At 39.3% G+C, this 25,246-nt stretch overlaps 1 protein-coding gene across 5 annotated transcripts in view; it reads left to right on the forward strand.

The window, feature by feature from the left end:
* Positions 1–22,681, forward strand: part of DIXDC1 (DIX domain containing 1) — a 73,243-nt gene extending 50,562 nt beyond the window's left edge. For all 5 annotated transcript variants that reach the window (XM_060304036.1, XM_060304037.1, XM_030836860.3 and 2 more), the window contains 11 exons: positions 1,672–1,722; positions 3,839–3,943; positions 4,314–4,367; positions 4,844–4,936; positions 5,017–5,076; positions 5,716–5,805; positions 6,152–6,313; positions 6,812–6,878; positions 17,791–17,896; positions 18,832–18,940; positions 20,474–22,681. In XM_060304036.1, the coding sequence (XP_060160019.1) occupies positions 1,672–1,722; positions 3,839–3,943; positions 4,314–4,367; positions 4,844–4,936; positions 5,017–5,076; positions 5,716–5,805; positions 6,152–6,313; positions 6,812–6,878; positions 17,791–17,896; positions 18,832–18,940; positions 20,474–20,554 (978 nt within the window). In that variant the 3' untranslated portion in view covers positions 20,555–22,681. The remainder of the gene's footprint in view (positions 1–1,671; positions 1,723–3,838; positions 3,944–4,313; positions 4,368–4,843; positions 4,937–5,016; positions 5,077–5,715; positions 5,806–6,151; positions 6,314–6,811; positions 6,879–17,790; positions 17,897–18,831; positions 18,941–20,473) is intronic.
* Positions 22,682–25,246: the final 2,565 nt, after the last annotated feature.

Below are 25,246 nucleotides of genomic sequence, written 5' to 3' on the forward strand. Positions count from 1 at the left end.
TATGTCAGGAAATGTACATTTTGCCCTTTAAAAAAAATTTACGGGACTATTACACACCAACTTCAGGACAGTAATGGGGAGCAGGGAAGGATTCAGACTCAAGACTTTGGCTGTATCTGTATTATGTCTTTAATTGAGAGAGAGAGATATGTCCTAAATATAGCAAAAAGGTGATACCTTTTTAATCTCAGTGGTTAGTAATAGGTATCTATGTCATTATTGCTTATACCTTTCTGTATATTTGAAATGTTTCATATTGTTTATCTTTTTAATTAAAATAAACAGTGGATCTAATATCAATATGGTCGTTTTTTAAATAATTGACATAACATTATATTAGTTTCAGGTATACAGCATATGTATATATTGTGAAATAATCACAATGAGCCTAGTTAACATCTGTTACCATACATAGTTACAGATTTTTTTCTTGCGATTAGAACTTTTTTAAATTAATTAATTAATTAATTTTAAATTTTTGGCTGTGTTGGTTCTTCATTGCTGCGCGTCGGCTTTTCTCTAGTTGTGGCGAGCGGGGGCTACTCTTCGTTGCGGTGCGTGGGCTTCTCATTGCGGTGGCTTCTCTTGTTGAGGAGCACGGGCTCTAGGCGTGCGGGCTTCAGTAGTTGTGGAGTGTGGGCTCAGTAGTTGTGCCTTGCGGGCTCTAGAGCGCAGGCTCAGTAGTTGAGGCACACGGGCTTAGTTGCTCCGTGGAATGTGGGACCTTCCCGGATCACGGCTCGAACCTGTTTCCCCAGCATTGGCAGGCGGATTCTTAACCACTGTGCCACTAGGGAAGACCCCTAGTATGGTGTTTTTTAATGAACACTTTCCAAAATTCTTTTAGTTCAGTGGGTCTTAGCTTTTTTGAGGCCATAAGTATATGACTACAGCCATTAACCCTCTCCCCAGAAATTTGCATGAAAGCGCACGCACCCACTCACTGACTTGAATTTTGATTGGAGTAACTTTGGAGCCCATCTGTGGAGTCCAGGTCAAGAATCCCCATTTTAGATATGTTAATCCCAAACTCTTGATGGGGTGCAATAGGAAAAGAAGAGAGTACAGTCTGAGTTGTGGGTGTTCCTCTCCTATAATCTCTGTCCTAGTAACAATCATAATCTGTTGTAAGGGAAGGTTAACTATTTTATTATTGGGCTAAATGTGTTTTTGTTTGGTCCATAAAGAACAATACACTCTTCGAGAACAGAAGCACTCTAATCCTTTCTGAACATTAAAAATGAAGATAATTATTTCATGAAATTGGGGGTAGCCATATTAAGATATGATCGTATATTTCAGTGAGAGGGATTTAGAATGTTATGATTTATGATTAAGTTTCCCTGTTGGCGAGGATTGCTAAATGTAGGAGTGAGAGCCTATGGGAATGTATGGTATCTTATTTCTTGGCAAGAAAGAGCATGGGCAGTTGAGCCTGGACAACTGGACAGCTGAGCCTGGGTGCCACAGGGAAGAATGGAACGGGTCCTGTTTGTTTCTGTGGGTCAGCCTTTACTGTTTACTAGAAGGCAGAGCTGCCTTCTGCCTCGGTGGAAGGTTGATTTTTCTTGGAATGGTTATCTGAGTTTTGTGTTCTTACTGACGGAATGAGGTAATGCTTCTGAAGCAACCCAGATGCTACCATCTGATCTAACTATATTTGGTTTGCAGAAGGAGCTGCTGAAGTATAAACAAGAAGGCAGAAACTTACAGGGGATAAAGGTAAAAAAAAAGACATATAACTCTTTAAATAAACTCTTTACAAAGTAAAGCAGTCTGTGGATAAGAGTGGGTACTTGGGGGCTAGCTGGGTCCTATAGTCTTTTCTTGTGTACATCTGATGGGGCCTTTCACAGGCTCCGTGCTACTAGTAAAGAGAGGGCTCTGTGGATGGGAAGTGAGACAGGTGGAGGAATATACCTCTTTTGCTGAGGCTTATTTCTGGTGGTTATGACTCATGGTGCTGTCACTTCCCTCTGCCACCTTGATTGTTTCTATGTGTAAAAATAATCAGTTATTACAGTTTTCTTCAGTTACAGTTTTTTGTCAGTTTTCTTCAGTTCTAAGAAGAATATACTCTTAGAAATTGTAATTTACTTAGGTTTTGTATAGTTAACATTTTGTATACTCTTAGAAATTGTAATTTACTTAGGTTTTGAATAGTTAACATTCAAATGGTTTGAAGTTAAAAGGGTACAAAAGGATAATCCTTCCGGCCCTGTCCTCCCAGTCACCTAGTTCTCTTTCCTGGAGGCAACTTATCAGTTAGCACCAAATATGTATGTATGTGATTTTTCCCCAAATAATTACATATTATAAATACAGTTTGATACGTTGCTTTTTTCACTTAGCAATGTATCTTAGAGATCATTCTATTTCAGTACATAAAGACCTTAGTATTCCAGTATGTGTATATCAGATAATTCATTTAATCAGTACCTACTGATAGTCTTCTGGGTTATTTCCAGTCTTTTGCTAATACAAACAGTGATCTAGCTAATAATCTTGCTTATATGTTATTTCACCCAAGTAGGAGTATATGTGCTGAATGAATACCTGGAAGTGGAAAAAGATGTTCTCAAGCTGCTGCTTTTCCCTCTCCTCTTCCCGATACTCCCATTCATGGGCTAGACTAGGGTATAACTCAGCATCGTTTTCCAGAGTATATTCTGTAGCCTTAGTCCTTTGAGATACTCCAGAAAACAGCATGTTTCATGCTCAAATAAGAAGCAGTGCTCTACAGGCTTGAAGAGTCACAACGAATAATAGCATATTAAAGGACCAGAGAAGGTCTGTCCTAAAGAGTTCGGCCTAAAAAAAGTTAGACTATTAACCACAGAAGTGCTTTTTCCCCCATGTAACACTTATTAACATCCCATGGAGCACACTTTGGGAAACATTCCTCTGCACCACTGGTGCCAAGGGCATCTTAGACCATCTTGCCCTGTACTGTCATGGCAAGACAGCATATTTAAGAGTGGGCTCCCACATTTTCCAGAGCCTACACCGTTTCTCTGCAGTTTGTAAAGAGAGAAAAATCAGGGCAAATCCCCTGTGATGCAGCTCCAGCCCATTAGTTCCATTTGAAGTCACCACGGTTGGAGGATTGTGTCATAGCTGATCCTTTTAAATAAGTATGTACAACCCACCTTGTCTGAGGCCTGGTGGAAACCAAGATGGTCCAAGCTAAGAGAAAGACAGCCTAAAGCTTGTAGGATCCTATGACACTGGGAAGAGGAAGCATCAGTCTAAGAACATTTCTGACATGGAAATAGAACCCCAGTCCTGGTCCACACTAAGCACTGGAAGGCAGTGGAAGCAGGGCAGCAGCAGGGCTGTAGAAGGCAGGGTGGCAGTGATTCCAGGACTCCTATATGAAAAGGGTGTCAGACAGTGATAGGGCCCAGCCCTCTAGGGCAAAAGAGCTCATCTAGATTGAGTATTTATAGGCCCAAGATACAGAGAAGAAAGCCAGGGAGGTAGGAGGGAGAGTGCATTGTCCAAGGTCACTGTCACGTAAGCAAGTGGTAGATGTGTAATTTGAGACTAGGTCTGTCTGATCCCAAAGACCACTTATTCTTCCTCTAGGCCATCATGCTGTCAGCAATGCAGTGGAAAGTAGGGGCAAGTAATGGATGGAGGAAAAAATCAGGTTTCCATCAGCTTGGTAGGACAATGGACATGATTTTCCTTTAGATTCTAGTGTCCTGGAAGGGAACTGAAAAATTTCTGCTCATCTCCTTGTGGCAAGACCCTGTACCCTTTTTGTCTCCCAGTTTAGTGATAACTGGCCGATTGATGAGTTGGGACCACAGTAGTGAGTGTGCTTTCTCCCCAGGATGCCTTGCAGCAGAGGCTGACTCAGCAGGACACGTCTGTCCTTCAGCTCAAACAAGAACTACTGAGGGCAAATATGGACAAAGATGAGCTGCACAACCAGAACGTGAGTTGAAAGAGTGAACTTGGACTTCACTGAGCCCCAGGTAGCAAAGTAGGATACAGTATAAAGTCCGTTTAGATCTATTCCCCATCAGACTCCTCTCTGTTCCTAGGTGAAAGCCCATTGCCACACTGGCCTCGAGCCCTTCAACTTTGAGGGCACTGAGACACTGAGGCTGCATTGTGGTTCTATAGTCTGATTATCTCACTGAAGATGTGGAGAGCGGCTGTGTGTTTTTTTACCATAGTCATGCCCTCTCTGTGCTGTATGCTGTAACTGCCAACATCAACTCCAGTTACTAAGTAGCTGGTTTCCTACTGGATTGGCAGACAATACTTCCACACCAAAGAATGCTTTCTTATTCTTCTTGCAGGTTGATCTGCAGAGGAAGCTAGATGAGAGGAATCGGCTCTTGGGAGAATATAAAGTAAGAATGTATATCAGTTTGGAAATTATTTCCATCTGACCTTTGGTGAACAGCCTGTTGTTGCTGTTGTTCAAACAGCACTTAAGTACTCTGTTCTCATTCTTGCTTTCTGCAAGGAAATCCTTTTCTGAGTTCCTTTGATCCACTAACCCTGAAGGTAGATAGCATGGCTAGGAGCAAGAACACAGAACTAGGAGTCTGGAAACTTCACTTCAGTCTTAACCTTTACCTCTAGCTAGCATGGATGGCATGCAGTGGTCCTCCTGCTAATGGTAGTTCCCATCCTCCTTCCCTTTCCCAGAATCCTTTGCTCCATGTGAGGCTCCCATGGTATATAACGTCTTGCCGTGCAGCTTGAGGAAAGGGCTGTTCCCTCTGAGGCTCTGCTTTCCTCAGGTGGAAACTGCATCACAGCAGGTGAAGTGTTGGACGTCCTTGGCTTTGCCGTGCATCTGAAGGCTGTGTCTCTGTTGCAGAAAGAACTGGGGCAGAAGGACCGCCTCCTGAAGCAGTACCAGGCCAAGTTGGAGGAAGCACTTCGGAAACTCTCTGAGGCCAGTTACCAGCAGGTGGGGACACGTTCCGCCACGGACTTTCCTGCCCCTCTGACCTGAACAAGTCCTTTTCTGATGGAGTGTCTGATTTGCAGGTGGATCTGGAACACAAAGACGTCCTTCTGGCTCACTGTATGAAAAGAGAGGCAGAGGAGGTAACCTACCACTCGGGGTCTACCTCCCATGTTTACAAGGGCAGAGAGGGAGATTCTGTTATCGACTCAGGGCTGAACCAACACCACAGGTCAGTTTGTCAGGAGGCGATTTGGCGAGGCACTTACAACTGCGGGTTCTGGGATAAGAAAGTCTGGTTTCAAATTCCAGCTTTATTACTTTCTTACCATTGTGTACCTTCATTTGCTTCACTTTTGAACCTCAGAAATAACGTTCATCTGGAAAATGACAGTGGCCTTCTCTGACATTATGACGTGTACATAAGATAACCCATTAAGTTACTAGACACAGTCCTGGTAGATCCACCTGGCACAGAGTTAGGCTCAAAAAATACTAGTCATTGTTCTTTTTTTTTTCTATTACTGAAGCAAAGGCAGGAGATCCCTCCAGGGGCCAGGCAGAGGCTAGGTTGGGGCCTCCAGGCGAGGTTTTCATTTTGTTCACTCTGCATTCAGCGGTGCCTTCTGAGTGTCAAGTATTGGTGATATAGCAGTGAACAAAAGGGAAAAAAATTTCTGCACTGTGTCAGGAGGTGACCAGTGTAAAGAGGAAAAATAAGGTGGGACATCTTACTTTGGAATTCTCCATTATAGAAGCATCATTTCTTCTTCCCGCTATAGGTGACCCACTGCAGCAGTCACAACCCTCAAAGCAATGGTTTTCTCCTTCCAGTGGCAGGAAAAGGAGCTGCTTCAGTCACTCACAGAGGGGTAGGTGCTTAGGATTTGAGTACAGACTTGCCACTTCCAGCCAAAACCAGAAGAGTAGCCTAGCCATCGCCAGTGGAGTAGGCCTTTCATATCCCCATTCCCCAATTCTTGCATCTGTTGGGTGTGTAAAGTTGTGAGGCACTTGCTATCCAAAATTAAGAATTAGTGGACAAACAGTGGGCTTGTATCTGTGGAGGAAATTTTTCTACAGTTTACACCTCCTCCCTCAAAAATAAAAGATCTCTTCTGGAAACCTCTCACCTGTATCTTCTTAAGCCCAGCAGTTGGGATGTGGTTAATAACATGGCAGCGTGCCGTGCCAGCAGCATCACATTTTTGCCCACAGAGCAGTGACCTGCAGCTTGTTCGGGATGCCCTCCGCAGCCTGCGCAATAGCTTCAGTGGCCACGACCCTCAGCACCACACCATCGACAGCTTGGAGCAGGGCATCTCCAGCCTCATGGAGCGCCTGCACGCCATGGAGACCCAGAGGAAACAGGACAGAAGGGTAACCCTCTTTCGGTGGTGTTTCTCTTATTCCCCCAAAGAAGCTTGGTCTTATCAATTTTAATGTAGATGAAGGCAGTGCTAAGATATACAGTTGCTTTTCTCTTTGGTTTTCCTCTCTGGGGAGCTGACTGTTCATCATGATATGACAGTCCAGGGAGGGAGTTCACGGGTAACTCTTGCTCTTGGCAACTGTGTAACTGTCTAAGGAACTGTGGTTCTTGACCCACAGGTGTCCCTTTACTGCCTATTCTCTGTCCTCTTCCCCCCGAATGAACTTGGCATTATATATGGGAAATATATGGGGAAAACATTGGAAACTAAAAAGCTTTTTATAAATGTACATTTTTATTGTTAGAATAAACATGTCTAATTTTATATACTGTGGAAAAAGATGTGGTAGAAAAGTATATATTTTAAGTACACTTTTAGGATTTAAGTTTCTTGGTTGAATTCTCCCATTAATTATAACTCTCGTGATTTTTGTGTGGCTCCCCAGGTTCGGGGCAAGTCACCCAGAACTCAAGCAGGTAGTGAATACCGGGAGTCCTGGCCCCCTAATTCAAGTAAGTACTCATTATTGCTTAGTAAGGACTCCTAGCATATTAGATCAGAAACTTAGTATTTATTATGCTACTGATATTTTGGGGATAGAGTTTTTCTTGTAGTACTTCACTCTTGTAATATGTTGTTTCTGTAGCAATACTAGAATTGAGTTATTTCTAGGACTGTGAAGACCCATAACATCATCATCACCACCACCTGAGTACCATTTGGCCACGTGCAAGGTGCTGCTGATTCAGAGAGGCTAAAATATCTTAAATAAAATATCTTTGGAAATGTACAAGCTCAAAATAGTTACACCAAGCAAAGCAAAATATATATTAAAAAAAAACACACTTACAAATCACCCTAAAGTTCCAAATAGCACAGAATATTTCCAGTTCTTCCTAGAGGCAAGAAGTTTAATTTCTTTGTGGACTTTCATTAAAACTTTGAGTGCATAGGTCATTCCGTTTGTTTGAACCTGCTCTGTGCCCACTCATTACATCTTTTTGCCTTGTTAATTCTGACAGGTTGGAAATCTACCCTGCCTAGTAATTTCTATTTTACTTTGTATCTTACCTTTTGGTCTAATAGCATTCACGTTTTCTTACCTTTTATAGTTTACCCAGGCCTAATCTTAAAATATCTAAATAATAATTTATAAAAACCAAATAGTTAAAGGCCGACCATATCAGATTTATATGTTAAATATATAATTTTTAAAACCACATTAATAAACAAAATCTAAAGTAAAACATTTAAAGCATTTGCACAAATATGAAAGGTAAAATATTTTTTGTAGAGTAGATAAGATAGCATTCTCAAGCCTCCAGGTATCTTTTCCTCTTGAATGAGATCTTTACACTGGGAATGAAACAGATTATGTGAGTACCAAAATTTGTTTCAGTTTCTTTTTCTAGCATTGTTTTGACCCAGTCATTTCTGTTTTCTTGATAGGGTTTTTATTTTATTGTTATCCTCTTCAGTACTTCCTTTGGGTTAGTATAAACTGCCAATGTACATAGGCTAAATATTTGGAAATTCTTTTTAAGAAGTATAATAAATTTCTCCCTCCCTGGAATAATTCTCTTGTGTATATGAATTACTTATTTAAAATACTACAAATAAATTCAGAGCTTCTTATAAACTAGGGTGTTAATCTAATATCTATATTTACAGATAAGCTGAAATGTCTCTCATCTAGAAATACAAACACTTGTGTAACTTGCTAGCCCTCTAGCTACTGGCTTACTTCTCTTATTCCCCTATGTCAAACTTCTTGAAAGAGTAGTCTGCAATTGCTCTTTTTTCATCCTTACCTCCCATTCAATTCTTAAACCACTAGTTGGACTAGTTGGACTCAGTTACTCCACTTAGTGTTCTTTTTTTTGGATCACTGTTGACTTTCTCGTTGCCTAATCAAAGTGGTTACCTTATCTTCCATAGACTTTTCAAAAGCATTTACTATTCTTGAATAGTCTTCTTCTGGAAACATTTTTCTCCTTTAACTTCACTACCAAACAGTTATTCATTCAACAGATATTTACTGAGCATCCATTATGTAACACCCTTGTTAGGCACTGGAGGTATAGAGATGGACAAGATGGACTTGGTACTTGCCCTCACTGGATTGTAGTCTCATGAAGTAGATACAACCTCCTCTTCTTCTCCTTCTCTGTCTAACCCTTGAATGTGCCCTGAGATTCCACTAAGGTCTAGACTTAGGTCTCATATTCTTTATAGGTGATCCCTTCTACTTCCATGGCTTCAGCTACTCTTGTGTGCCAATTATTCTTTTTTTATTTTAACATCTTTATTGTAGTATAATTGCTTTACAATGGTGTGTTAGTTTCTGCTTTATAACAAAGTGAATCAGTTATACATATACATATGTTTCCATATCTCTTCCCTCTTGCGTCTCCCTCCCTCCCACCCTCCCTATCCCACCCCTCCAGGCGGTCACAAAGCACCGAGCTGATCTCCCTGTGCTATGCGTGTGCTTCCCACTAGCTATCTAGCTTACGTTTGGTAGTGTATATATGTTCATGCCTCTCTCTCGCTTTGTCACAGCTTACCCTTCCCCCTCCCCATATCCTCAAGTCCATTCTCTAGTAGGTCTGTGTCTTTATTCCTGTCTTACCCCTAGGTTCTTCATGACATTTTTTTTCTTAAATTCCATATATATGCGTTAGCATACGGTATTTGTCTTTCTCTTTCTGACTTACTTCACTCTGTATGACAGGCTCTAGGTCCATCCACCTCATGTGCCAATTATTCTTAAACTTTCATCTCTAACTCCAAACCTTTTCTGAGCTTCAGGGCTATATTTTTGAATGCCAACTGGGTATCTCTGTAGGTTGAAAGGCACTTCAAACTCATGTGCAAAACTGGACACAAAACAATAGAGTGGAAAAAAGATGGAGTATAGAATCAAACAGATCTGCGATGCACTTGTAGCTATCAGCAGAGTATATCATGGGCAAGAGTATTAATTAATGTTGTATTTTAGTTTTCACATTTATGTAATGGAGATAATCGTAAAGGATTATGAGCATTAAGTACAATATTATATGCAAATAATCTGGTGTTGCGTGTGGCATGTGAGATATGCAAGGCTATGCTCTTTCTCCTTTTCACTACAGTCAGATCTCCTAAAAGAGTAATCTTCTCTCTGAACCCACTTCCTGTCTTGCCATTTACTCTTAAGGAAAAACAACAACAATAATTATTTTAAAAGTAATACAGTAGACTAGTGGAATAGAATTGAGAGTTCAGATAAAACCCATATATCTATGATCATTTGACCAGCAAATAGTATCTTCAATAAATGGTGTCAGGACAACTGATATCCACATGCAAAAGAATAGAGCTGGACCCCTACCTCACACCATGTACAAAAATTAACTCAAAGTGCATTATTGACCTAAATACAAGAGTTAAAACTATGAAAGTCTCAGAAGAAAACACAGGGGGGAATATTCATGACCTTGGATTCTTAGACATCAAAAGCATGAAAAAAATAGAAAAATTGGACTTCATCAAAACTGAAAACTATTTTGCATCAAAGGACATTAACAAGAAAGTGAAAAGACAACCAGAATAGGAGAAAATATTTGAAAATCAAATATCTGATAAGGGCCTGGGATGAACAATGTATAAAGAACTCTTACAGCTTAATAACAAAAGACAGAAAAATCTGATAACAAATGGGCAAAGGACTTGAATAGACATTTCCCTAAAGAAGATAAATAATTGACCAATAAGCACATGAAAATATGCTTAAAATCATTAGTTATTAGGGAAATGCAAACCAAAACTAGAGTGAGATACCATTTCATGCCTACTAGGTGGTTCCAAAAAAATGGAAAATAACAATTGTTGGTAAGGATGTGGAGAAATTGGAGCCCTTATACATTGCTGGTGGGGATGTAAAATGGTACAGCCACTATAGAAAACACTTTGGTGGCTCTTCAAAGAGTTAAACATAGAATTTACTATATGACCTAGCAGTTCCATTCCTATGTATATACCCAAAAGAATTAAAAGCAAGTGTTCAAAAAAACAACTTGTACATATATGTTCATAGCAGAATTATTCACAATAGCTAAAAGGTGGAAGCAAGCCAAATGTCCATCAGTTGATGAGTGGATAAACAATTTCTTATATATGCAGACAATGGAATACTATTCAGCCATAAAAAGGAGTGAAGTACTGATACCTGCTACAACGTGGATGAACCTTGAAAATGTTAAGTGAAAGATGCCAGACACAAAAGGGCACAATTTGGATGGATCCTTTTATATGAAATGTCCAGAACAGGCAAATCCATAGAGACAGAAAGTAGAGTAGATTAGACAGATGTCAGGATTAGGAAGGGAGTGACTGTTTAATGGGTACAAGATTTCTTTTAAGGATAATGAAAATGTTCTGGAACTAGATAGTGGTGATTACACCACACTGTGAATGTACTAAATGCCACTGAATTGTACACTTTAAATGGTGAGTTTTGTGTTATGTGAATTTTACCTCAATTTTTAAAATGTGAATTTTAAAAAAGACCTGGAAGGAGCCTTGTTCCTATGCTAACAGAAAGAAAAGGTTGAATAGTCCAAAATACCATAACTTTCTTGAATCCATCAGAGAGATGAAATCAGAGGGTAGCTAACTAGCCAGAAATGTAAACAGGTCCCTTAGTGGACAGATAGGTTACAGCACTTGTTCACTTGTGGCAGAGCATGGGAGGAAAATGGGACCACCATACACACAGCTAAGATTTTAATGAATTGTGAAAGGCTTTGCAGAGATTATAGGAACCCTGGGGGCCATGAATGCAAGAATAGTTTGCACCTCCTTGCTGACTCTTCCATCGACTTCCATTTGGGTGCTTATGACAAAGATTTGTTGTGGGAAGAGAGTCTAGAGAAAACCTGTTTTGGTGGTGGAGGCCCAGAGCAGGGGAGCACCTGTCACTGCTGGAAAAATGTGAAGCCCCATCTGGACCTTTGTCCCTTAAAGAACAAAAGTCTTAAGCCACTAAGAAAGGGCAGCAAATTCTGTTGCCCCTCCCTCACTTTCCCAGGTAAAGGTGAAGACCTATTTCAGCTAGGGGGAAGAAAAAAGGATGAAAGCACTCTCTATCCCAGGGGAGTGGCAGGAAACTGTATTGGGCTCAGATCACTAGAGGTTGCCTACCACTGGGGAAAGAGTAGGATCACTGAGAAAGCCCCACCCTCAAGACTGAGGTTGGATCATGACAACAGAGAAGCCCCCCTTATCCCTCACCACCAGATGAGCAAGTACCGTGTAAGAAGCAATAGCAGTCTGCCTCTGTGGGAGGGGCACACGTGTGAAGAGACTGACTCTGATGCACAGGCACACAAGTAAAGTCTAAAGTTGAGGGTGGAGCAGGAATATTGAGGAAAAACCCTCCAGCAATCCAGCTACCTTCCTAAACATAACCCTAGAGAAATTTGAAGGTGATGGTGTGCTGAAAGTAACCTTAACAAAAATCCCAATCCCAGCTCAATTCCTGACTAGATTGGCTCAGCTGTCCCCACCAATGGCTGGGAAGTACAAGCAGTGTGCCCATTTCTAGACATAAACCTTTTTTACCTTAGTCTCTACTGTCTTACACATGATGTCTGATAGTCAATAAAAAATTATGAGGCATCCACAGAAGCAAGAAAAATATAAGCTACTGTCAAGAGTCAATAAGCGTCTATTCAAGAGTAGACTCAGATATGACTAGGATGTTGAAACCATCAGAAAAGGAATTTTTAAAAACTGTGTTAATGGCTGAAGTAAAAATGTTAATATAATGCATGTACAGGTGAGGAATTTTAGCAAAGATATGGAAATTATGAAAAGGAGTCAAATGGAATGTTAGAAATAAAAATAAATATTACGAAGATGAAGAGTGCCTTCAGGGACTTCCCTGGTGGTGCAGTGGTTAAGAATATGCCTACCAATGCAGGGGACACGGGTTCGAGCCCTGCTCTGGGAAGATCCCGCATGCTGCGGAGCTAAGCCCATGTGCCACAACTACTGAGCCTGCGCTCTAGAGCCCCTGAGCCACAACAACTGAGCCCGTGTGCCACAACTATTGAAGCCCACTCGCCTAGAACCTGTGCTCTGCAACAACAGAAGCCGCCACAATGAGAAGCTTGTGCACTGCAATGAAGAGTAGCGCCCGCTCACCACAACTAGAGAAAGCCTGCGTGCAGCAACGAAGACCCAGTGCAGCCAAAAATAAATAAATTAATTAACTTAAAAAAAAAAGTATGCCTTCAGCAAGTTCATCAGGGTCATCAGAAGACTCAACACAGCTAAGGAAAGAATCAGTGAACTTGAAGATAGGTCAATAGAAATTACCCAAACTGCAATACAAAAAGAAAAAGAGTAGGAGAGAGGAAAAAACAAACAACCTAGAGCATCCAGTAGCTGTGGGACGATATCAAATGGACTAAGATACAAGTAATTAGAATCCCTGAACAAGAAGAGATAGAACAGGGCAGAAGAAGTATTTGAAGAGATAAAGGCCAATTATTTTTCCAGAAATGCTTTAAAAACATCACACTACAGATCCAAGAAGTGCTGAGCATTCCAAGAAGTATGAATAGCAAAAACAACAAAAGAGTCAAATTGCTGAAAATCAAAGAAAAGAGAAAATCTTTTCCCCCTTGAAGAGGGGGAAAATTACTACATACAGAACAAAGATGAGAATTACAGATTTCTTATTAGACCTTGCAGGTTATAGGATAGTGGGGGGATATTTTTAAAGCACTGAAAGAAAAAAATCTAGAATTCTATAAAAAGCTAGAATTCTGTAGGTAGAGAGTATATATATATATTTTTACACAAAACCAAGAGAATTCATAACAAGCAGACTTGCACGGCAGGAAATGTTAAAGTAATTTCATCAGACAGGAAGAGTATGATATGAAAGAAACTGGGAGATGCAAAAAAAGTGGTTAAAATGAAAGTAAATATAAAAGACCTTCCCCCACTTATTTTTAATTGCTCTAAGAGATAACAGGCTGTTTAAAGCAAAAAATGTATTGATGTATTACTGGTTTATGCCATATGTAAAAGTAAAATGTATGACAATAATACAGAGATTGGGACGGAGGAATTAGGACTCTACTGTTGTCACTTCTGTAGTTCTTACATTACATGTGATGCAGTAAATATCATTTGAAAGCTGACTGACTAATTAAAGATGTGTATTTAAATCCAAGAGCGACCACTAAATTTTTAAAGAATTAAATAACAAAATTAATAGGGGAGATAAAAAGGAATTGTAAAAATACCCAATCCAATAGCAAAAGAAGTAAAATATCTCACTATTTAAAATATAGTTTCCATGTTGAAATGGTGTATTCAAACTGAGAATCTAAACACACTGGGCTTTGAAGACAATACCAAAATATATACATGTACACATACATATATACATATATATACATATATACACATACACACATACACACTCCAAAAGCGGGGAGAAAAAGAGGATAAAAGAGAAAAGGAACAAAAAACATGGAACAAATAGAAACAAGGGAGATGATAGATTTTAAAAATAATCTGGTTTTTATTACATAGTTTTTTACCACTTACAAAATTATTGTTTATCAGCATCATATTAATTGAGAAGCAGCCTTGTTTGATGGGGAAAACATAGCTCAACATTGTGAAGATGGTTCATTCTCCCCAAATGATCTATAGCTTCATGCAATTCCAATAAAAATCCTATCAGACTTTTCGTAGATATAAACAAGCCGATACTAAAATTTATATGGATGAAACTAGAATAGTTCAAAAAAAAAAGTTAAGAAAAAATAAAGTAGTTGAAGTGCTGCACTACCTGATTTCAAAACTAACTATAAAGTTAGAGTAATCAAGACAGTGCAGTATAGGTGAATGGATAGACACATAGGTCATTGGAACAGAGTAGAAAGTTCAGAAATAGACTTACTTACATTTGGCCAGTTGATTTTTAACAACAGTGCAAAAACTATTTGATGGCAAAAGGATAGGCTTTTCAACAAATTATTCAGAAAAAGAGCATTGACCCATACCTCATACCCTATATAAAAAATCAACTCCAAATGGATCATAAACCTAAACTTAAAAGCTAAAACTGATTTGTGATGCCTTTTAAAATCATGTATTAAATTTACACACACATGTATACGCAAGGCTATGTTTCTGGGTTGTTTATTCGCTGAGGTTTTTGTATATGATTTTTATAGTATTGTCACCCTGAAACAGCAATTATCATTTTATCACATGAGTTAATGTTGAGTAAGACTATTTTTCCCTCATTAATCTTTTTCTGTTTTACTCGAAAAGCCTGTGCAATCCAACTCAGCCTTCTTCATTAGTAACCTGAAACTCCTCTCACTAGTGTCATCAGTGACATGTTTACCAAACCTGTCTTTATCTACTAGACCTCTGTGTGGCATTTGACATACTCTTACCTTCAAATTCACCTAAAATGTGTACGTAACATTTTATCGGTCAGCTTGGGCTGCCATAACAAAATACCATAGACTGAGTGACTTAAACAACAGAAATTTATTTTCTCACAGTTCTGGAGGCTGGAAGTCCCAAGATCAGGATGCCAGTGTGGTCAGGTTCTGCTGAAGGAGGGCTTTCTTCTTGGCTTGCAGATGGCTGCCTACCTGCTGTGTCTTCACGTGGTGGAGAGAGAGTGCTCTGGTGTCTCTTCCTCTTCTTACAAGGGCGCCAGTTCTATGGGATCAGGGCTCCACTCTTATAACCTCATTTAACTTTAATCCCTCTTTAAAGGCCCTATCTGTAATACAGTCACATGGGAGTCTAGGGCTTCAACATATGAATGTGGGGAGGACACAACTGAGTCCATAGCAATATTATTTTCATGTTTTATTTTATTATATTATAACTGTTTTGCTATTTTACCCCACTAGACTTTGAGCTCCTTAATGGGTGGGAATTGTACCTAGTTTATCTTTGTATCTCTAGTACTTGATACATAATAGGCACCCAGTAAACATTTTAAATGTATGATACTTCTGTTCCCCTAGCTTAGGTACTGGTAACTACCATGCATCTGTTTTCCTAGATTATAAATCTTAGTTATTTTTCCCTTTCCCTTTTATCCTTGATGTTCAACTATATCCAAAGTACTAAGACTTTTACCTTCTAAAGTTCTCTTAAATCCATCCCTTCTCTAGCTCCAGGGCTATATCTTACCCTTCCTCATCTTTCAGATTATTTTAATTGCCTCTTAATGGGATCACTGTTTCCAGAATTTCTCCCATCCAACCCATACTAGACCCATACTTGCTGCTAGACTGACCTTTCTAAAATGCCAGTCTGATCGTATCACTTCCTTTGAATATCTCCCCAGAGCTTAAGACTAATATCTAAACATCTTAGCCTGGCAGAGTCCTTTGTGATCTGGGCCCCGCTTTATTATCCTCATCTTCCATTACTTCCCAATGTATTACTTACACTCCAGCCTTCCTAGTTGAGTTTCAGTTTTATAAATACATGATCCATCCCTTTTCATGCCTTTACAAGTATCCTTCATTCTGGGAATGCCCTTTCCAACTTCTATATCTGATATATTTTTTAGGTGCTTTGCTTAACAATTCTCCAACTATGGGACCTTTCTGACCTCTTCCAGGTAGAATTAACTACTTCATCTTCAGTCTTCTTGTGCAGTTTGTACCAATCTGATTTTAGTGTATTGTAATTATTTATTATCATACCTGTCATCTATATTGGACTGTGAAATCTTTGAGGTCAGAGGCATATAATTAATTTTATATTCTCAAAATCTAGTGCATGGTAAGTGCTCAATAAATGTTTGTTGAATGAATGAGTGAAAGGATCCATCATAAATTTAATGATAAGAGTGAATATTTTATTTTATTAAAAAGCCAGTGTGTGCCAGGCCCTGTTCTAGGTGATGGAGACAAAGGAACATCGTGGCATGTAGGTTTCAATAATTGGCATTCTTTGAAAAAAATTCTGAAAACTGATTGCTGTGCAAAGAGAGAATGTTCCCTTGTCTTTCTCTCGTGTATTATTCATCCCTCCTACTTCCTTATTTTAAACCCCTTCCTAGGGAGTTCTCTCGTGGTCCAGTGGTTAAGACTCCATGCTTTCAATGCCGAGGGCCCTGTTTTGATCCCTGGTTGGGGAACTAAGATCCCACAAGCCGCACTGTGCGGCCAAAAAATCAAAAACAAAAACCAAAAAACCCCTTCCTAGAACTGCTCTCTGGTGGCTGCCTGTTTGATTGGGATAAATGCCTAGAATAAATGAAGAAAACGTGTAGCTGGAATTGCAGGAGTTATTTTAATAAAAGTTTAATTATTTTTGGTCCTTGTGATAAAAGTTTTTAATTGGTCTTTTCTTCTATTCTCTTAAAGTCATAATCACAAATAACTCATTGATTAAATTTTTCCATAAGTACCTATACAAAGAATAGAGACAAGATATGGATTAAGAAATTTAAGTTAAAAACCCCGGGGACCGGGCTTCCTTGGTAGCGCAGTGGTGAAGAATCCGCCTGCCAGTGCAGGGGACACGGGTTTGAGTCCTGGTTGGGGAAGATCCCGGATGCTGCAGAGCAACTAAGCCCGGGCGCCACAACTACTGAGACTGTGCTCTAGAGCCTGTGAACCACAACTACTGAGCCCGCGAGCCTAGAGCCCGTGCTCCGCAACAAGAGAAGCCATTCCAATGAGATGCCTACGCGTGGCAACACAGAGTAGCCCCCGCTCACCGCAACTAGAGAAAGCCTGCACGCAGCAATGAAGACCCAACGCAGCCAAAAATAAATAAATTTATTAAAAAAAAAAAAACCACGGGGACCAACACATATAGATCCTATGTAGCTAAGGGATAAAAGTAGACTTTTTGCCTTTTAGACTGGAAATATAAGGCCCCTTGGAATCTGAGTTTCTACGGTTACTTTGCTTCTGTGTTTCTTGTTCCTAATCATTTGTCTTTTCATGAAGTTCATGTGCATTCTCTACCACTGACCTCCGCAGTCTAAATGCTGGCAGTGTCTGCAGCTCCTGCTGTGTGTCTATTCTGCCCTAGCTGAAATCTCGCCTGGCTTCTCTGACCTCTTTTGACTCTTGGCAACAGTGCCTGTCAGAACAGTTGCTGTTCCCCTGTTAGAATCACCTGTGACGGGTGAGAAATGATGGTCCTTGTGATAGCATCCATGTCCGAAGCACCTCTTGTCTTAGTGGCCCCAGTGGTGACTTCCTGTGGGTCACACACCCTGTGGACAAGGTGTTTGGCAAGAGTGTGAACTGTGCTATGACCTCAGGCAGCTTCATTCTCCTGGGACATTTTGACTAACTAGAAATGATGGGTTGTTGGAAGCAAATTGAATGTTCTGACCACAAAGTCTCTCTCTGATTGCAGAGTTGTCTCACTCACAGAGCTCTCCAACTGTCAGCAGCGCCTGCACGAAGGTGCTCTATTTCACTGACCGGTCACTTACGCCCTTCATGGTCAATATACCAAAGAGGTGAGATTCTGGGATCATTATTTCTCCTTTAAAAAGGACAGGAAGGCAGAATCATTAGTTACTGCCCATCTAACCAGCTGTAAGGTGTTTGAGAAGCAGTGTAGTGAGAAGGGCACAGGAGATAGAGATTCAAGTTCTAGTTTCACCACTAACCAGTGGCATTACAAGGTACAGACACAATAATAGTGCTTCCAATCCTGATATGCAAAGATGCTCCAAGTTAGGAAAGCAATTTTTTAAGTGTTCAAAATAGCTTCTGCTGATAGCTTTGGATTACAGCCTGGCATTCCAGGGCTACTTATTACTCATTGATCTTTGTTACTATTTGATGACTGCAGCTAACCTATAGAGAATTCATGTTAAAAACCTTTAAACACTCAATTAATATACTCCCTTCTAAGGTAAATGGCTTTGAAATAAAGATTTTTAAACTCTGGAACCAACTGCTGAGAGAGGTGATAAGATTTCCCTTTCCTAAAGAGTCTGTTTGGTTTTTGTTAGAGGGGAGTTTTCTGAAGTAAAGATGGTGATACTTGATTTAATTCTACCAGCCTATAGAAATGGAATTGTTGCAAATAAGGAAATCAAGAGAACTTAGACATATTGATAGTTTAACAAATTAGATTTCAGAGACTTTGTGTCTTATTTTCAGAGTAAAACAGAAAAAAAGTAATTTGGCTGCTGCCAAAGCAATAAATCTATTTTAAATTCTCAGATCAACCCATTTGTAATGCCATTTTCATTCCCTAATAGTGACTGGCTCCCTAACTTCTGCTGTTTCAGAATCATCTGGGTTATCAAGGGTGGTGACCTAACAAGGCCACATTGTTTCTGCCTCCAGAGACTTTGGCAGGGGCCTGGATTTAAAGCTGACATCTTATCTTTCCAACCTACTGATAAAGAGTCTATTTTAGTGTTCTCTCTTTTTGTTGCAGGTTGGGGGAGGTGACACTGAAGGATTTTAAAGCAGCTATTGACCGGGAGGGAAATCATCGGTATCACTTCAAAGCACTGGATCCTGAGTTTGGCACTGTCAAGGAGGAGGTACAGAATCCACAGGGAGTCTGGGTGGTATTGCTGGTTGTTCTTGAACCTCAAAGACTTCTACTCAAGGACTAGTACCCAGAAGTACCTCAGTTCCCTAACCAGGTCAGAGGAGTTTCCCAGTGCCTCCGACCAGTTGATTACTCTAGACTGAGAAGGTTCAGGGAATGGCCCAAGAAGCTGATAGCTTCTTTAGTTCAAGGTCTTAATCACTCTAATCAAACTTGGATAGAATTTTTATTTTAAAAAGGAAAAAGTTTTGTTAGGGAAAATAAAGAACCTACATTGAACAAATGCTTGGCTTTCGAGTCTCTTTTCTATCTGTAACCAAACCTTAGAAAACTTTCTGCTTCCTATGTAGAGCAAAATAAACAACCTGGCATGAATATATGAAACTGTATATTGTGGTGGTAGTTTCTCATATAATGAAAATGAGGAAATTCTGCAAAGTCATCTATGCTTATTCTCAACTCCTTGGCTATTTTCTTAGCTTATACTTCTCTTTGTAATATATCTGCCAAAAACAGACCTTTTCTTTTTTTTTTTTTTTGAAAGAGAGTTCTGAGTCATGACGTATTACGAATGCTCTCATAGTGGTTACAGAATGAAAAAGGTTGGAAAAGCCAATACTTTGTTTTGTAAAGATTTCCTGGATTTTCTTGGCGGTCCAGTTGTTAAGACTCCTCACTTCCACTGCAGGGGCCACAGGTTCAATCCCTGGTCGGGGAACTAAAATCCTGCACGCTGCGTGGTGCAGCCGAAAAAAAAAAAAAGATTTTCTCACTGAAATGTTTTAATAACCCTTTCTATTTATTAGTGGCTTAGGAAATGAATTGAACAAATGAGTGAAAAGAACTGCATGCACACATGTTAAGATTTGTCTTCGTTCTAACCCTTTCTTTACAATGCTTCGGGCCAAAATTTTCCCCTTTCTCATTTTTTAAATGCTTATAGTACTGCTTTCTTTTGAGAAGCCCAGAGTGCTCTATGGTTAGTAATTTATTAATTCTTATAAATCTCTATGAGCAAAGCAGTACTAGAGGGATGCGTTTACCATTTCATAGATGCGGAACTAAGGATATATAAGGCATATGTATATATACACACATACAGTGTTGACCTTTGAACAGTATGAGGTTGAACTGCATGGATCCACTTATATACAGATGCTTTTCAATAAATACCTACTACAGTATTACACAATCAGCAGCTGGTTGAATCTGAGGATGCAGAACTGTGGATATGGAGGGCCAACCGTGAAGTTATATGTGGATTTCTGACTGCACAGGGCCAGGGCAGGGAGGGGGGTGGGCAGTGTCTCTAACCGCTGTGTTGTTCAAGGGTCAACTGTATATATATTTTTTAACCAGTTATAACTTTAGGGACAAAACCAAAGGGACATAGGCTCTAACTCAAGGCTTTCCTCTATACTTTTTTATCCTTTATGTCTGAGATCTTCTTTTTCAACCACAGATGTTTAGTGAGACTCCCTGTCTTACAATTTTTTCATGGTGGCTTTTTTTCTTTCTCCAGGTTTTCCATGATGACGATGCCATCCCTGGATGGGAAGGGAAAATTGTAGCCTGGGTGGAAGAAGACCATGGAGAGAATTAATGCTGACTATTAGATCGAGGGCTTGTGGAACTTGGCAGTCCCTGGCTGCTTCACTCAGGAGAGAAGACTAAAACCAGAATACACTAAGAAGTTTTTAGTTTGTGCTGCCAAAACAGAAGCTTCTCCAAGTGTGACAGCTATAGGCCAGTCCTATTTCTGTGCCTGGCACGTGTGGTACTTAAAGTCCCTGTCCAAAAGTAGACCATGGGTTCTTGTGGAGTTCCTTGTCCGTGGGAACACAGTGTTTTATTCTACTCTGAGGACAACAAACCGAAGGCCTTAACCAATGGGGATGGATGATCCCACTCCTTTATGGGCATGGCTGCTATTATCTGGAACCTGGGAACTGGATGTATCACTCCTGTGTGTTACAGTATTATTTTAATTGGCCTCAGTGGTTGCAGCAGAGTACCAGCATTTGTACTCACAGACAAGGTGAAGGTACCAGCTTTTTTGCTTCTTTGCAGCTATTGCAAACCAAGAATAACTCGTAAGGTGGTACCAAAGATGAAAGCCCACTCTTCAGGAATTTTTTGGACTGGACATGGATGGTGCTGAATTGTTGAATGGATTGAAAAAGGGCTGCCCATATTGTGCTATATACTACGCTAAAACCATAATTAAGTAAGACCTTGGGCTGCCTCTTGTGTCTTAACTGGTTTTGCAACTTGTCCTTTAGCCCACAGAGGGCATATTTCATGTACTGCTCATTTTCTCTGGGGACTCTTTAACTTTAGAGCCATTTTTTCCCCTTCCAGCTGATGAACTTTGTGTTTGAAAGGAATAAGGAGTGAAAGTCTCCTTTCAAATCCAGGCGGGTATGGAAAGGTGCTGCTACCCATGTCTTCTTGACTTTCTTTCTCTCATGACTTTCTTTAGCTCATGGCATCTCCTTTGCAGTCAAAAGGAAACAGACCATTAGCTTCAGTATTTGTGATTTATAAGTACTGAGCATGAGTTACTGGTCTACCCCTCTTCATTTCAAGGCCAGAGTTATTTTCTATTATATATTTAGTCTAGGCTGATCCTTTGGCCACAAAAGAAACCATGGGGGCATGGAGCATGAGTTGTGAATGGCAGGGTTGATTCTGGGTGATAACACCTAGAATCCTTTCTCATGTTCAACACTGTCAAGTGTAGAAGCTAAGATTTAAACTTTCAGAGATTACTTTGTATCTTGAGTTTTCTCATTCATTCACCAAGCACCATCAACCAATCAGATATATCAGTCTCTCTGCCTGTGATCACCAGTGTACACTGCCAACCAGAAGAGTCAGACAGATCAGCTGTGGGTTCTTGACCTGTCTGTCTCTAGTTCATCTCCCCTTTTCAGCCATTTCAACAGACGACTGATCGGAGCTCTGAGATGACGTTTTGTTGTTTTATATAGATGTGTCTTTAAGTTCATGTTTGGAGAATTCTTTTCTACTCATTTGCTTTTTGTCCAAGAACCATGTCTATTTTTATAACTTGAGTGAGAGTTCTGTATATTCTCACATTCTGTATACTAGATCCATTTTCTAGAGAACCCAGTTGCTTTTATACAGGCTCTGCTCTTCTCACCAGCCCTTGTGGTTTCGGAACAAGCTTTATTTTATTACAAGTATACTAATGACAGATTACTCCTGTTCCAATTCTACCAGCCTTTTTAGTTATGGAGTTAATTTTACGGAACCTATTTGATGGCTCCTCTAGCTGACAGAAGGAACTCAAAAGACACCTGATGTCCTTCATGTAAGTTTACCTGGTCTCCTCCTACTGAAGAATGATTTCTCATCAGAAATGACTGGGAAAATTTGGGAAAGTCATTTATAAGCAAGAATAATTCATTATGAAAGCAAACAGAAGAAAACAGTATATTCTCCATTCCCCCCACCAGCCAGCCCCCCCAGGAAATCTGGAGAAGAAGTCCTCATGTCACCAGTTTCTCTGTTGCATGTATTTTAGTGTTTTGCTATAAGACAGCATGAGGGTTATCAGGCCAAAATTTGTTATTGTATTTTCAGTACAATTTATCTTGAACATCTGTCGCTTAACTCAGTTTTACTTGTCAGTTTTCTTTCAGCAAACATTCTCACTATTATGTAGAATTTAACTTTTCAGAGAAAATTAAATCAGAGAAAATTTTCAGAGTCCTCTACCTTCTTTGTCTTTTATCTCTATGTCTTTTGGAAAAGGAGCTGCATGGCCTTAGTGGCTCCACAGAAAGCTGAAGTTGAATTAATAGCTCATTAATCTCATGCCACGGGTGATAACTAAGCACCCCCATTACAGGATGGCACACCAGAGTGTTTGTATAAAATGTGTTGGTAATCCTCATTCCAGTTTCTAAACAGAGGAGCCTTCTAGGAGGAGTGTGCATTGATTCATTCTGGTTTGAATTGTCTCCTATTTGATACACTAGGAGGCCTTTTGACTTATTCAGAGCATTACCCCCTACTGGCATTTGTGTGGGACAGTCCATCCTGCTACTGCTGAAGTTCTCTTTCTTTGAGAAAACTAAGGAACTAGAATGTTTAGAGTTCATGAAATAATCTCTAAACCTGATTTAAAAAATGACCCTCACACAAAAACTAAGTAAAAAGCTCAATTCCTTAAACAGTCTTCATTTAAAAACTGAAGACTGTTCTCACTCAGTTAACTAAGGTAGCTGGAATTGGAACACTTTACAATTTCTACCTAAAGAATTTAGGTTAAACTTACTTGGTAGTATCAATGCTGCTTACTGACCAACTTTCCAGCTCTTTTTGACCAGGAAGGTTGTAAATTAAGGAAAATATCTTTATACTCTGTATTCAATCCAAGAGGACTCTAATTACTTAAAATCATTTAGGTCATAATAATAATAATTTTCATTTTTTTCCATAAAATAAGCTTTATGATTGCACACTCCTTCTATTGTCTGAATTTATGTAAGAGGTACAGCTTGCTTAAAATATATATGTAAAGTTATATTTTCTTAGAAACATGGATGTTTGCAACCATTGCTTTCAAAGAGATTATTACCATGTATTCTGTTTTACGTTTTCATGAAGATTGTGTTATACCAGAGGCTTCTGATTATCAAAGTGATAAACAGTTTTAACTGTCTGTACCAGATTTGTGACCTAATTTTAAAAAAACCCAGAAACAAACTACGAATAAAATGGAGTTTGCAAACTAAATACCATTAATAATTTTCACTTGTGTTTACTGACTGAAATTAATCAAGAAAGCCATTTACATTTAGTGAAAGTAAATTTCCTCAAGTGATCTCCCTGGTTGCATGTTTACTCATTACTTGGGGAGTAATAGGATTACTTGGAGAGATAAGGATTACTTTATTGCTACAGATATTACTATTGGTATTTCTAATGTAAGTGCAAAATATCAATAGGTTATATTATCAAAGAAAATTCATTTACGTAGCACTTCTTTTGACATTATATATAAATGTGCAAACAAGTAAGAACCCAAGACTCTAAACCGTATGACAAAACAGTCTCTAATGCAAAAGCAAGAAACATTAACAAGAGGCTTTCAGGAATGTGTATTTAAAAGAACCAGAACTTTCAAATTAATTTGAAAGATGCCTTCCTAAAACTTAGCCTTCATTTATCACTTTAAATGTTTTATATCGCTAAATCTTTAGCCCTGGGTGCTTTCACTTGCCTTCCAATTACATATTTTCAACTATTAATTACAAGCCATTTTAACTGGGTTATTCCATTATTATGTTAAAATTAAACATGTAAAGAACTTTCACTACCAACTAATTCCTCTTTACATCTAACCCATTCTGTATCAGTAATATCATTCTACAAGTCTCAGGACTGATTTGACAAACCTAATTATTCCTAGCTTACCTCTGGGGTAAACTTACCACTCCTAGACTGTTTGACCTGTGCCCTCTCATGATTTAGCTACACCTGTAAAAAGTATATTCAAAATGCAAACTCGCTATGCACTGAAAGATGCAAAACAGGTTTAAGCAAGGCTACCTAAGTAACTGAACAGCAAACTGAAGATCATCTCGTACAAAGACTAATTTAAAGTAATTTAGATCCAGTTATTCAAATGCAGTGGAAGTACTGTAGTAAGATATCTTAGCCAATTCAAAATCGTTAACATTTTTATAATAATTTAGTTACAGTATAAGCCCTTTCACTAATCACAATTATTCTTACGTTGCTTCTTCCAGTTGTTACTCATAAGTAGTTTTACATTATGGTAACAATATAATTGCTCTACTCCTATTTTTATTTTATTTTATTAATGTTTTGGCCACACCGTGGGGCATGCAGGATCTTAGTTCCCTAACCAGGGATTGAACCTGTGCCGCCTGCAGTGGAAATGCAGAGTCTTAACCACTGGACCGCCAGGGAAGTCTCTCTACTCTCAGTATTTCAAATGTGCCTTTCCATTTAATCTGGGAATTTTGTTTCTCAGTTGTACTCCCTGCATATTATTCTGCCAGACAGCCGTGCCTGCTTAATCTTTTCCTCATTTTTGGATAGTTAACGTTTTTCCAATTCTTTTTCTGTCATGAAGATATTAAAACTTTTTTTTTAACCTTATTTTGGATGCCTTAAGGATACTAGAATAGGATTTTGGGGAAATGTGCAAACATTTTTTCCCTGGTTCTTTTTCCTTACTATCCTACCATCTCTAAAAACAACCTCCCGACGAATGCATCTCCTTCTCTTCAATCTC

Source organism: Globicephala melas, chromosome 8 (genome assembly GCF_963455315.2).
Source record: "Globicephala melas chromosome 8, mGloMel1.2, whole genome shotgun sequence".
NCBI lineage: Eukaryota > Metazoa > Chordata > Mammalia > Artiodactyla > Delphinidae > Globicephala > Globicephala melas.